Source organism: Melospiza georgiana, chromosome 8 (genome assembly GCF_028018845.1).
Source record: "Melospiza georgiana isolate bMelGeo1 chromosome 8, bMelGeo1.pri, whole genome shotgun sequence".
Taxonomy (NCBI): Eukaryota; Metazoa; Chordata; class Aves; order Passeriformes; family Passerellidae; genus Melospiza; species Melospiza georgiana.
In genome coordinates this window covers 19904334-19918512 of record NC_080437.1, presented here as the reverse complement: position 1 = coordinate 19918512, position 14179 = coordinate 19904334, and the positions used below count along the sequence as shown (strand labels likewise).

Here is a 14179-nt window from a genome sequence, read left to right as displayed (position 1 = left end):
GGCTGTGGGACGGGAAGGTGCCGGGATCCCGGGAATTCCGCGGGCTGTGGGACGGGAAGGAGCCGGGGATGGAGCCGGGATCCCGGGCATTCCGCGGGCTGTGGGATGGGAAGGAGGCGGGGATGGAGCCGGGATCCCGGGCATTCCGCGGCCTGTCGGATGGGAAGGGGCCGGGGAAGGGGCCGGCGATCCCGGGCATTCCGCAGGCAGGGAAGTACAGAAGCTCATGCCCAGGTCCCAGTATACTTTTTATTGCTACGGCAACGACAGGAAACATCACCTGGGCTCAGCAATCTCCAAATCAAAGCCTTTTTCGGCTGAAGGAAAAAAAAAAAAAAAAAAAAAAAAAAAAAAAAAAAAAAAAAAAGACGGCCGATTGAAAGGCTGGGGATTTCGCAAGTGCGGTGCTCTTCTGTTCCGCGCTGACACCTGGCCGTGTCCCCGGCAGCCCGAGGCGGCCGCTCCGATGCCATCGAGCGCACGGCGCTGCCCCATTGAGCCCTTAAGCGCCGCTGATGGCCCGGGCGCGGCGCGGCCGCCCCTGCCCGGGGCCTTTCGCCCTCGGGGCTGCGCGGCCTGAGCGGCGCTCGGCTCTCCCGCCTGGCCGCGCCCAGCCGGGCCGGGCCGGGCCCGCCGCAGGGCCGCTGCCCCCTCACGCAGCGCGGTCACGGCCGCGGGGCGGCCCGGCCGAGCCCGCGCTGCCGTCCATGGCGATCCGCCCGCCGTGGCTGTGGCTGTGCCTGGCCGGGCTGCTGAGCCTGCGGGCGGCCCGAGCCCTGCCCCTGCGGCCCGACCCGCGGGACGCCGTGCTGGCCGCGGCCTTGCAGCGCCTGCGGGAGGTCTTCGACATCGAGGAGCTGCCGCCCGACGTGCTGCCCCGCAAGAAGCCGCCCCAGTTCATGGTGGATCTCTTCAACAAGGTGGCCGACGCCAACGGCATCACCCGCGCCCCGGGGCTGCTGCAGGGAGACGTGGTGCGCAGCTTCGAGGACCGAGGTGGGCCCGGGCGGCGGGGCCGAGCCCCGGTGAATCTCCGAGGCGGGAGGGGGCAGGCCCGAGGGGTCTGGCTGTGTTCCTAAAGAAGGGTCTTTTCCAGTTCACGTAGACCACCACCACTTCTACTTCGACATCAGCGCCATGGAGAAGAGCGAGCAGATGCTGAAAGCCGAGTTCAGGGTCTTCAAGCTTAAGAGGGCAGCACATCGGTCCAGAAGGTCCGACACGCAACACTTCTGCAAAGTAAGTGGGGAAATAGTTAAACGCTTAATTCTGCTATCTTTGTTAATAATACTGAAAATAAAGAGTGCAACTAAGTGTCACACAAACCCGCTTTGTTGTTATTTTTGTTTTGTCATCCTCACGTTTTCTTTGCCACCACCATGCAGAAGTAATCTAAAGTTTTGACTTTGCCTTTATGCTGGCCTGTGTGCTATGGCAGTGAGCCTTCCCTAAAGATACCAATGTCAGACCTGACTCAAATGTACTTTTCTGGGATTTGAGATATTTCGAAATTCGAATTGAAATTTATCTGCTGGAGCTGCTCCGAAAAGTAGTAATAACAGCCAGGGATTCATGGGCAAACAAGGCGGTAAGGAAACTGAGTGTGTCTATTCCTCTGGCAAAGGGCAGAATTGGACTTTTTGCAGACCTGAAGAAAAATATGAGGAGGAACAGAAGACTTTGATGGTATCAGGTGTTCAAATCAGGATAGGGATGGTTAGGATAATTTTCTATAGTACCTATATCTGGTATTCTGCCTCTGAACACATCTAGAAGCAGATGTATGTAGCGATAACTTTTTCTGTTAAACTGTCCCAAATCTACTTTTTACCTCTTTTAGAATGACGGTACAGTTTCATAGCTGTGATGTAGCAGAAACCTGCTTAATCTTCATCCTCCTAGTTTGCTGTAAGAACAATCAAATTAATTTCTTCTTGGTTTTGTTGTATATTGCTGTTATTTAGGTGGAAGTGTATGAGCTCTTAGAGGGTGAAAATAAGCCACAGAAAAAGCATCTCATTGCATCAAGATTATTGTCCCTCTACACGGAAGGCTGGGAAGTCTTCAACGTCACACAGACAGTAAGCAGAGAAGTCTGACTTAATTTTTTTTCTTAAACTCTTGAAATGACACCTTATAACTCCAGCATTGCCATTAGGCTGGGTTTTGAGGTCAGTTCAAACAGGACAGCAGCAGAGGGAGAAGCTTTCTCTCTACCCTTAAAAATACACCCAGTGCTACCTGGAATAAAGAAGTGTTTATGAGCTGCTAGGAGCACAAGCATGGTGAGAACTGAGTAACCCAAACCTAGCCGATTAAGGGACGTCAGGCCAAGTACTGATTAAAACCTTGTGTTAGTCTTTAGGCTGCCAAAGCAACTGGCATTGGTTGCCTTCTAACAGTAGGTTTTATTTTCTCCTTTTTATTCTGGCAGCAGCTCTGTAGAGCAGTATTGCTTCAACATTGTGTTTCCGGAGTTTGTCATGGTTGGGTTGCCTGTCATTCAGCTTCCTCCATAGACTTCTGTATCTGTGAGCTTCAGGATCTGCTTTGTAGCTATCCATAAATTGTCACAGTAGGTGAATCCCTTTCCATAGCAAAAGAACCCACACGTGGATTAAAGCTGTACTCAGGGACGGTGCTTTTCATTGCCTAAGCTTTATGATCAGGCTGAACAGCATGCTTGGATGATTGGTTGAGTTCCATCTTAAATCATGATATTCCTGCTAGAGAATGACCTGGCCTAATCGATCAGTGTGCAATTATAACGATTAGATAAGTAAATTTGCTTGATTGTGAATTTCTTCAAATGCCATGTTTTTTTTAGATTTACATAAGTCTTAACGGTATGAAAAATCTGGAGAGTTCACATTACTGTGTTCAGATTGCTATGAAAAATAAATTCCTGCTGAAAGTCAGAGAGAGCTTATTTTAATATTAAAAAGTGTTGAGTGTACACTCAAATGTTCACTGGTAAATTCTCTGAAAATAATTATCTGTATGCAAATGTAGCTTTTGGGAATGCTTATGCTATTTTGTATTTGAAGTGTTGAATTACTTGTTTAAATATTCAAGTCAATGGAGTCTCAGCTATACAGTTATCTCACTTCTATCATAATATATGTCCTTATGCTCTCCTAGCTTGTTGCCTATTCTCTTTTCCTAATTTAAACTTATTATAAACATTGCTTAATTATAATGGTGTAATTAGAATATTGAAACAATATTTTTTCTTTTCCCTATCTTCACCAGGTTTCCAAGTGGGTTGGAAACAGCAGCTCCAACCATGGCTTTTGGATAACTGCGACACATATTTCCAGCAATGGAATGAAACATGACGTGGTTACATTTGCCAAGAGCCAGAACACTTTGCAGGAGAGCAGAAATGCTCTCCTTGTTCTCTTCACCAACAGTAACAAACGGAGGTCTCACAGCTTTGTACCCTCTGCTACAAGTAAGTGCACTTTTAGAATATGGATTGCCTGGTGATCTTCTGTCGCCTCCTGCTACCTCATGTACACCTAACCTCAGTTATTTATTTCGTTTAGTGCAGTATTGAACAGGTTTGAAGTTTTGCTTTGTCAGTGATCGAAATTTGATTTGATAGTCCTTTCTAGTAGGTCACCAGCACCCTAAATTGCCCCTCCCCTCACAAAAACTGTGTGTGCCAGAAATATTCATTAGTCCTAATGAGAATCGGGTTTATTTTGTTTGTAAAGGGATGGGAGTTCTATTTTTTAAGTACTGCTTATATTATTTTTGTGGCGGTGAAATTTGCGTGAAAATTGTATGTTAGGTTTATACTGAAAAAAAAACTCAGTGACCTGGAATGCTTTGTCAAAATTCTGGTAAAGTATCTGTAAGTAGAGTCATCAAGTTTGATTTTAAGAGTGAAAGAGGTTGTTAAACAAGCAATTTGAAATTCTATGTCCTTGGTTTTTAAGCACCTTTTTAACTTCAATGACTAATTAGCATTGTGACTAAAGGCTGCTTTTATCAAAGACAACGCCCTAGTGCCTTAAAATACAAAACAGTGTCTTACCTCTCCCATTTGCCTTAGTGTCAAATCAGCTAAGGCTGGATTTTAGGGCCTGATAAATGCAAAGAGCTTGAAAGAGGGGCAAAAATCATGCTGTTCTGGCTTTCCAGGCTTTCCTGGTAAACGGTTGTATTTGCATATTAGAAGCTAGGTAGGACAATATTAAGAGGTAGGTGGTGAAATTATTTAGAAATAAAACATACAAATTAAAAATTAGGCTGGTCTGTTTATTTTTGTTTTCCAAATAAAAATTAATAGTGAAATCCTAGATCTAGTTTAATGAGCATCAAGCTCTGCACTGTGTCAGGATTGAGAAATTTCTTAACTAAGAAACTCTCCAGACCTGCCCGTTGGTAGAGGTCAGTGACCACACAGGTTGTTCTACATATCAGTGAGTTCCAGCTTGTGTACATGCATCTGCATGGATCCCAGGGCTTCTCAGAACATACTTTAAGAAAGCATCCTATTGTCAGTACAATTAATTCCTTAGTGTTCTGTAAACCTGGTGGTGGTTTTTTTTTAGGATCACAAATTTGAAAAATATATTTTTTTACAATGTTACTTTGCACATGACCAGGTTTCTGCACATTCTGCTTTGCAAGTGTATGGGTATAGTTACTGGGAGAATACTGGAGAGAAAAAGGCTGTGATCTCCACCCTCTGTTAGCACTGCCCAGAATAATGTGTGTTGTAGGAGTGGTTGTATGAAGGCAGTTAATACCATTCTGACTAGATTCAGCCCTGAAGAGGAACTGCGGAGTTCAGAATATTTAGTAGATCACTGTGGGTTTTTTCCTCTTTCTGCTGAATTGGGGCTTTTCCAAGACACAAGATTTGACAGATTAGGAAGTATTGCTGAAGTGGCAATTGAATACACACCCCTGCTGGTACATTCACAGGTTAGGTGCAGTTTTAAAATCTGCTCTGAAGGCTTCGATGTAGATTTACTTAATAGACTTTCACACAGAATACTCTACTTTGTAGATGAGCTTTGTTTGTGAAATATTAACATACAGCTTCCTTTCAGAATCAGAAGCAAACCACCCTTCTGAATCTTCACGTGTTCCTGATGACACTGCTGTCATGGAAAGCAGCAGTGCCAGCCTGAGCAGGAGAGCCCGGGCTGCTGCAGCCCCTGCTGCCAGGAGCCCCTTGGCAGCCTGTCACAGGAGGGAGCTCTATGTGGACTTCCATGCCATTGGCTGGTCAGGATGGATTATTCACCCAAGTGGATACAATGCATTTTACTGCAGAGGATCCTGCATCTTCCCTTTGGGGGAAAGTCTAAATGCAACAAACCATGCCACAGTTCAGTCCATTGTTTATACGCTGAAATTGTCTCAGGATGTCAGCATGCCCTGCTGTGTGCCAGATGAATTGAAGTCCCTCAATCTTCTCTACTTTGATGACAAACAGAATGTCGTCCTTAAAAATTATAAAGACATGGTGGCAACAAGGTGTGGTTGTCATTAGCAAGACTTCTTTTTTCTCTGCATTTGTGTGCACCTGGATTCAGTTTCCCATTTACCACTGAAGATACTAAAGGAGATGGCATTTCAGTTTACAGGGCAGGAGAGACAGAAACTGGTCTGTGCTTCAAATCCTTCTCCTCTCACCATGGCTGTGGAAAGGTGGCTGGCTTGTGAAGAGCTGAGGACTTCAAGACCTCCATGGAGAACTCTTTGAGTGCCTGTTCACCAAGGAAAATATTAAAATCAGGAACTTACTATGTGAAGGAGTTGAAGCACATTAAGTTGACTGTTCAAATTAAGGTCTTGTTCTGTGTACCAAGGCTCAGAATTTCTAGTGATTTAACAGGCCAGGCATGGCATCCTGCCTCCATCCAGGATGGGATGCAGGTGTCAGTAGCACAGCCCTAATCAGTTTTGGATGCACAGTCCAGTGGGGATGTGCAGTCCTGCGTTGAGCTTTCAGGGTAAGTATTTGCCCAGAGCTAATTTTAGAGGTTTCTACCACTTGTAGATCATGCATTACCAGGAAATGGACTTCTTCCCCTGAGCTTTATGCAGCTCTACCAAATGCAGAGAACTCCTCATAAGTCCCCATGGGACTTGCTAGCCAGTCTGAAGGAGCCCATGGGTCAGTATTTGTCTGGGAATCATACTTGGCTTCTAACTCAGGGCTGCAACTCTGTAAGGTGAGGCAGTGCCTGTCCCTGTAATGGCTGTCAGGGTGTGTGGCACCAGAGACTGCCTCTGTATATCTGCTGTACTGTGGGATCCTAAGCTTGGGTCAGAATCCTCGTGGTTTAGCAAGAGGAAAGAAAACCATGAAGCTTTGGAGGTCCGTGAGAATGTGCTAGATACTGGCCTGGTCTGGTGTCTGAGGCGAGGTTTGTTAGAATGCACGATGTACCTGCTGATTCCCTCCCTTCTGTGAGGAATAGAGGGCACAGGCTTGGATGGGGCCCCTTGAGATCTTTCAGTCTTGCTGCATTTTCCTGCAGGTAACCAGCTCATTGCCGTTCCTCAGACAATTCATTGAGGTGTATCTTAAGCCTGGTTGGTTTCTTGTTTCCATGAACTCTTGAAGGAGGCTGACCTCTCACAGAATGTGGCATCTCCCATGGCTAGAATCTTCATGGAGAATTTTTTTACTCCAATGAGACTTAAAAAAAAAAAGTAATGTTTTTCTTTCTGTAAATACTGATGTGTATAATAAATTTATTTAATTTAAAACCTAAACACTTGGGGTATATTAAATTAATCTGTAATATAAAATGCAAATTTTTAAATAAATGTAATGCAACATTGGTATGGTTTGTATGTTGTATTTGAACCTTTCCTAGAGTCATGAATCAAATAATTTTCCAGAAGAGAGGACATTCCCAATGGCTTCAGTGGGTACCGTATCAAGTCCTCTGTGCCAAGGAGTATGACAGATAAGGAGGACAGACATGTTTCCCTTCAGGGAGGATCCATTAGTTATTCCTCAAGTGAAAATGTTTTGGTCCTGGTATGTGGTTGCCCTGGTACAGTGGAATGCAAATCTGGTAGCAGGGTGGTTCTAACTGCTGCATCAGCCACACCCAGCCATGGGATTCAGTGCCATTGCCAAAGGCACCTTGGGAAGCATAGAGGGCCATAAGGGATCTCCCTTTAACTGTTCTATTTCCCAGGCTGCTCCTACGCACTTTCCCCTTTTCGCAGCAGAAGTACCTGCAGTGTTTTCACTCTGTAGGAACCACACCTTGGGAGTGGCAAGATGCATCTACAGCGAGGGTATGGACCAGGTTGTTTCTGAATGGTGACTTCAGCTGATGTTTTATTTTTGTTTTTTGTGGTAGAAGCCCTAAGAACTGAAGCCAGAAGTTTTTACTGGCAGCATTTGGAGTGGATTGGCAGAGGCAGGATCTGTGTCCAACATTGCATCTTCTGTGTCCAACATTGCATCTTCTGTCCATGCATGACAAATGCTTCCAGCACCATTAGCTGTGTATATCAGCTTCATCCTTCACTGCTCAACCCAGAGAACTGCCCATTGTTTTTCTAGGATGTTGTAATGTGTTTCTTCTTGTTTCAGATGCCAGGAAAAAAAAATTCTACTGAAAAGCAAGTATGATTAATAAATAAATGATGGGCACACTGAATATTAGCTAACATAGTGCTGCCCTACAATAGGTGAAATATGCACAGGCAAGCTAGGAGCACTAGGTAGTTTTGCACACATTAAATTATTTTTTTTCTGCACCACTCAACTTAGTCTTATTATGCCCCATTAAACCCTGATAATTAAAACAAAATATATTGGAATTGTTTATCCTGGACTTTGTAAGGAAATGAGGTTCATAATAATGCCAAGGGAAAAAATTTACACTACACCACAACTTATAATTAGAATAACAATTAAGCACAAGTAGGCTCTTTCTTTTTGTTGCCTTTGTTTTGTTTTGCTTTAAAATAAAGGTGAATTTTCTTCTCATTCATGAACTGAAACATGTACAAATTCCAAAATAAGAAGAAAATCCTACTCATGGTAGAGCTGAAGGGTTACACTCAACCCCATGACAAAGCATTTGGTCCAAATTTGGAACTAAAGTGGTCCAGGCTGGTGAGGTATGTGCAGTCACACTCTGCTCCTTAAGGTGGGGAGAGCACCAAGCCAACATGGCAGTGGGGTCTCAGTGTGTTGTGGGAGAGAGCCAACTGTGAAGAGCACAAATTCACAGGAGTGGTTTCCTGATTGTAGAAATGTTTGTTTTAAGGGATTTCTGTGCTACTCCTTTCACAAGGTGTAGATGATGGGCAGGTGCTCCTTGGCACTGAAGCAGGGAAAAGGATCTGCTGGGGGTGTCCTGGAACAGGTAAGGCAGAAACGATGGGCTCGGGGAAATTGACCTGAGGTGGTTTCCTTTTTTCTGGGGGATGAGGTGAGCTGGGGAGGAAGAGAAAACGTCTATGTGCCTGCCCTGAGGAAGCTGGAGCACAGCGCTCTCTTCTATCCACTCTGCAGGCTTGAAAATGCTGTTTGGTATGAGGCAATCTTCTAGGAATGCTCGGGTGCTTCTTCCAGACTGCCAAGGGTAATTACTATGGTTCCTGTTCTTCGTATAGGAAATGGGGCAATTATTTGAAAGAGCCATGGAGGATAGTACTTATTCATAGTCCTGGAGATTGTCTCCGGGAAAGAGGAGTGACTGGGTGTCTATAGTAAATTCCAGGGCTTTCCTACAGGTACCAAACCCTCCAAACTATCCCCAGTCCCTTTCAGATTACACATGCAAGTGCGTGTACACACGTGGGTTCATTCTTATGTACCCCCAGGTGCACGTGTTCAGAGGCAGCTTCACTCCTGGTTCAGCCCCAAGGATGGTGAAACTTTCCCAGAACTGAGATGGAGTGCTTGGGCTAATGTGAGAGCATTGCCACATCCAGAGGGTGCATTTCAATGGCTTTGTGCAAAAGTATGTCACACCTAGGCCACTTCTCTGCTGGCCTGGAGTGCAGCCCACCTCCAAGGAGAGTAATTAGTAGGTGTGAATTTGTCTTACCTTTGGTGAATGAGACAACAGTGCATTAAAGCAGCTAGTAAAATGTTTTATTTCTTCCTGTTGGGTTTACTGCTAGAAGCCATTCACAGAATAAGGGAGACTGCTAACTTCTGTTGTCACAGAATGTGTGCAGCTTTAGATTCTTGCATATACTAACTGCCCTTATTCAGAGCTAGATCGTGGCCTGCCTTATCGAGGAAAACAGAAGCTGCAGATTTTCACTGAGAAAATGACCTGATACTGAGAAGTGACTAAACTTTAACTGAAACCACGATTTGGTGATGCTGTAAATTCAGGCCTTGTGACACAAAGCAGCATAAACCCCAGTATGCTGGTTCAGATCTGCTCACAGAAACCTTGCTTGATTAACCATCAGGTTACATGTGTCAGGCAGCACAAAACTGGTGTGTGTGTTTAAAAATCTGTGTACACTTTCTGCTGTGATCCACATTGTAATCAACTCTTCATCTGCATCATATTTTCTCCTAATTGTGCTGAGCCAGTGTTTGTGGCCATGCAACTGTGTCCTCAAAAGCCATAGACTGAAAGACCTTCCCTTGGAAGTCTTCATTCACAGTTCTTGGTTAGAATACTTATTTTATCCAGGAAGAAGCACCTTTGTATGATATCTTCACTAAAAACCCAGATAATCCCCCTGAAAACCAGTGTTGTTTGCCTCATCCTGGCACAGACCCTGCCTGTGCTAAGCACAGGTTTGATAAAGGCACAGCTCCAGGCAGAGTGCTGGATACTGAGGAAGGCTCCTGGCAGACTAATCTTGTGTGCCACTAGAAGTGCCACAAGGTTCCTTCTTGTTTTGCATTGAGAGGGAAGGCAAGAGTGAAGGATGGGCTGTTCACAGGGTCCTGGCCAGCTCTGAAGTGAAACATGCAGCACTAAGAGTACTATATGGAGGGCAGTGATGAAGGTCTGTGTGTACATACATGAAGCTTTTTGCAACCTGATTGATGGATTGAATGAGTCTAACACTTGCCAGGATATAAACAAGACAAGAAATCATGGGATCAGGCCTGGCATACTGAATAACTTCTCAGTGGTATGTAATTAAAGCTAATATCCCTTTCAATCTCATGCACTTCCTTTACCATGTCATGAAATTTCTATCCAATTCAATTGATTGCTTAGCCCTTGTCTAGATTCTGATCAGAGATCTTCCTCTCTGATGTTGCATGTTCCTTTATCTAACGGTCATGTAATTTCTGTTAACAACAGCTCTCAAATTAAAAGAAAATATATACCAGTATATGCATACCAGTATATGCATACCAGTATATGAAGTCTCCATTAAAGGCAGAAGGAAGAGAGAGAAGGAAAGCTTACTATAGATGGGACCAAGAATGTAGAAGTTCAATTACCAGAATTCATTTTCTTTGCACATGTTAAACCTGTTGTAGCTACTGTAACTAGCACATGCAGTTGGGTCTAATTGCTGCTTTCCAGCTTGACCTAATTGATACTCTGATTTGCAGTCACCTTACCTCTATGAGTCCATGTTTCATTACATTTTATCCTTGCTCCTGAAATCCTAAAATTCCCACGGGGAAAAATAGACTATAGCAATCTAGAGCTTTTGTGTATGAACTGACAATCCTTCCTCCCCTGTAAATTTCTTTATCTACCCATGTACAGTGGAAATACAGTCGGTTGACAAAGAGGTTTATTAGTTACCCCCAAATACTCCTTATTTAGGCTGGCATAACTACTTATAACTCAATGGGAGTTTTACTTAAACTCTGAATGAAAACTGCAGTGATATAAAAGCTTAGAAATAATTTCATAACTTAATTGGGGTGTTTATATTACAGGACTGTGCTATTCTCAGTCCCTGCCTGTAATTGCAAAGAAAGAGTTCTCTGATGAGGAAGGTGCCAGTATTTTCCATGGAAAATTATTTAAAGAAAAGCTTTTGAAATATGAAAACCTCATGGTTTTAGCTTTAAATAAGCAATTCAGTCATCATTAAAAAAAAAAACCTCCAATGTCTCCTGCAGCTTTGATTTCAAACACGTCACATTCTTCATTAAAGCAATCATTGTTAAAACAGAGGGACATAAAGCAACATAGGATTTATTCCTTCATTAAACTGATGATCCGTATATGAAGCCAATTAACATTATGAGTCTGGTGAACATCAAGTGTAAAGAGGTTACAGAAAATTAAAAGCAGTCACCTTGGTCTTTAGATAAAGAAAGAACACTTTTACATTATAAATTATAAGAGTGTCCAAGCGGGACAAATCGGCAAATTTGGTTAATTGGAAAATACATTTTACTGCACAAGAATTAGGGTAAAATAACCTTTTAGCTGCCAGCCTTTTTCTGTGGTCAGGTATTGAGAATCACAGGAAAGGAAGCATTTGGACATGGAGGGGCAAGAGGGCCATTTATTCAGACTGAATTGTTCCTTGGGTTTTTCAAATGATCCCCTCAAAGCTCAGTGTTTCCAAGGAAAACATCCATTCAGTGATTTTGCTCAGCAGTTCAGCCCTAGGTTTTGTCTTCATGGGTGAAATATAAGAGGTGTGTTTGTGTGTGCAGCACAGGAACAGTTCTGCTATAAGACAGACACGATCAGCAAAGTGTCTATCCTGAATTATACTTATTTGGAATTTTTCTTGCAGACTTAGTAACTAATATTGATGTCACAATAGTCACAGTAAAAACAACATTAATAATAATAGTAATGAAAATTAATTTTATGAAGGAGACTTTACCTTTACATTAAAAGGTATTTTTTTTCCTGAAATATTTTAGCAGTGTACGTTGTTTCATTCTTGTTTTTAGTGCTTTGGTTGCTAGATCAGAGGAACCACCAGAGAAATGCTAGTCATGATCCCAAACAACCTACTGCATATTTTTTCCCCTGTAGTCCCGGATTGTCAGGAAAGCGTCTGCAGCAGGGGGACCGGAGGGAGGCCGGAGCAGCCCTGCCCACAGCCGCTCCCCGGGGAGCGCCGGCCGGGCCGGGCCGGAGCTGCGGGCGCTCTCCGTGGTGCTGAAGCGCCGCCGCCCCGGGCTCCGTCCGCCCGACAGCAGCACCCAGGACTCCCCACGCTAACTTTTAATTATGTCAGCCCCGCGTTTCGAGCATTAAAATTAAACAGACGCCGAGCTGGCGAGGAGTGGAGGATTATATATTGCTTAGTTATCTCCTTGTTTTGCAGCTGCTGGTCCTTGGGAGAAAGTTGAGTCTCGACCGGCTCAGGGTTCTTTTACTTCTATTTAAAAAGCAGCGACTTGGAGCACTTCCCCGTGCTCCATTCCGCCTTCTCCCCCTCCTGTAATACGCTGAACTTGCAGGCTTCAAACTGCTGGGGAAAGTGAGTCCTGGAGCCAAAACAGCAATGCAGCCCCCTGACTAGAGCAAGGCCTGAGAGCACCATAATGAAGTTATTATTATTTTATTAGGGGTTCTTATGATAAAACACTATCTCACTCATCTCTTCCCGATGTCAGAGAAAAAGGAAAAGGCACATCTGCCTCTGTGCAAAGGGATCCTACAGCACTGGCCCTGTGTGGATTTTCCCCCCCTCTCAGGAGGAGGACACTGTCAGGAGAGATGCAGGCAGCACCTCTAGGTTATGGTCTTCTTTTTAAGGTTACTTGACCTAAAGCTTGTGCTGCTATTTTATTGAGTACAGTCAGATTCAGAGCACTGGTCTTTGATCTTGCATGGTGCTGTAAAAACCATCTCAATTCATAGTATACTTTACTGCTCAGAGACTTGCCTGGATGATGAGCAAATGTCAAACAAAGATATTCCTAAAAGTGTGTGTGTAGACATCTAAATGTATATAAAACACCTGAAGACAGCCTTCTACATCTGTTAGTACTATGCTAAAATTATAAGTGAATGGATAAGATAGGATCAGATCAAATCAATTCATATCTCAAAATTAATTTTTGCCTTACTTTGCTAAATTAATGCTTCACAGGATGGAGGCATAGCTCCAACTTGAATATACGTTAGGGGAATTTCCACATCTATGCCTAATGTAAAAGACAGAGCAGGTGATATTTCTAAGGCTTATTAGTGTTTATTTAATGAGATCGTATGTACAGAATCAACTTTCCAAAGACATCATCTCTTCAATATCACTATTTCTGCACCTGTATTGCCTGTATCCATCTCCTTTGCTCTGGTATGAATGTGCTGTCTTTAAACTCCCATCAGATCTAAGAGAGCCTGTGTAGATTTGCTCGCCCTTCCTGCACAGAACATTACAATCTTTATAAAATATTAAATTTGTGTAGTCTGCCGGAGAAGCAATTGTTCCAAAATAAAATCAGCAGTCTAGACGAAACATAGACACCAGAACTTATCAACAGTTGTCTGACTTACATCTTCTGATGCATCTTGAGTGGGTCATAATACCAACTTTATTTTCAGTGGTGCATAAATTAATTACACGCATTTAATAACCAAAATATCATTATATTCCCCCTTTAATATCATAAAGGCTTTACGCCAGGGAAGCACTTAATGTGCAGGGGGCCATAACAGGCTATTATCCTTGTGTAATGCTATTACAGAACCAATTATGCGCCATTATACTTGCTTTTTTTGCAGTTTATGTGATTTGATCCAATCCCGCGTCCCTGACTTGAAAATTTCATCTGGGTACTTTAAAGTCTAATTTTCACCCGGGCTGAGGCAAGGGCCATCTCTCTCCGCTGAGCCTATGTCTCGGATGCATTTTAAAAGTAATTGCGAAGGGTCCCGCCGCATATCATTTGCAGACGGGAAGCGAGCATAAATCCAGAGACCCCTCGCTGCGAACAAAATCAAACTTTGCCGTGGTACGATCGCTTGGAAAGGCGAGGCGTGTGCAGAGCGGCCCCCCAAAACCCATCCGGCGGCAATTACGGGCAGCGCTCGGGGCCCCCCGGCCCGCACCCCGGGGCACCCCGGGCCGGGGGGACACGCAGGGGGCTGCGAGCCCCGGAGCGCCGGCGCTCGGAAAATAATGGGATTGTGTTGCTGCCGTTCACATTCCTGGCGTTTGCTGAGAAATTACGCGGTTTTTTTTCTTTTCATCCTCTCCACCCCCCCTGCTCTGCACACCACGTGGGCCATTTGTAGGGCCCAATAGACCTATCCAAGTTACT

The 14179-nt window shown here is 44.1% G+C and overlaps 1 protein-coding gene across 1 annotated transcript; it reads left to right on the top strand.

The window, feature by feature from the left end:
• Positions 1 to 707: 707 nt before the first annotated feature.
• LOC131086439 (bone morphogenetic protein 2-like) lies at positions 708 to 5949 on the top strand. The gene is made up of 5 exons (XM_058029454.1): positions 708 to 996; positions 1097 to 1239; positions 1965 to 2081; positions 3253 to 3454; positions 5067 to 5949. The coding sequence occupies exons 1-5, from the start codon at positions 708 to 710 to the stop codon at positions 5510 to 5512; spliced, it is 1197 nt and encodes a 398-aa protein (XP_057885437.1). The 3' UTR covers positions 5513 to 5949.
• Positions 5950 to 14179: the final 8230 nt, after the last annotated feature.

What these genes read in the sequence shown, in the direction of transcription:
- LOC131086439 (XM_058029454.1), top strand. Translation starts at nt 708, where the DNA reads ATGGCGATCCGCCCGCCGTGGCTGTGGCTGTGCCTGGCCGGGCTGCTG. An exon ending in GCGCAGCTTCGAGGACCGAG is followed by an intron (nt 997 to 1,096) that starts GTGGGCCCGGGC and finishes GGTCTTTTCCAG; the next exon opens with TTCACGTAGACCACCACCAC. An exon ending in CTTTGTACCCTCTGCTACAA is followed by an intron (nt 3,455 to 5,066) that starts GTAAGTGCACTT and finishes GCTTCCTTTCAG; the next exon opens with AATCAGAAGCAAACCACCCT.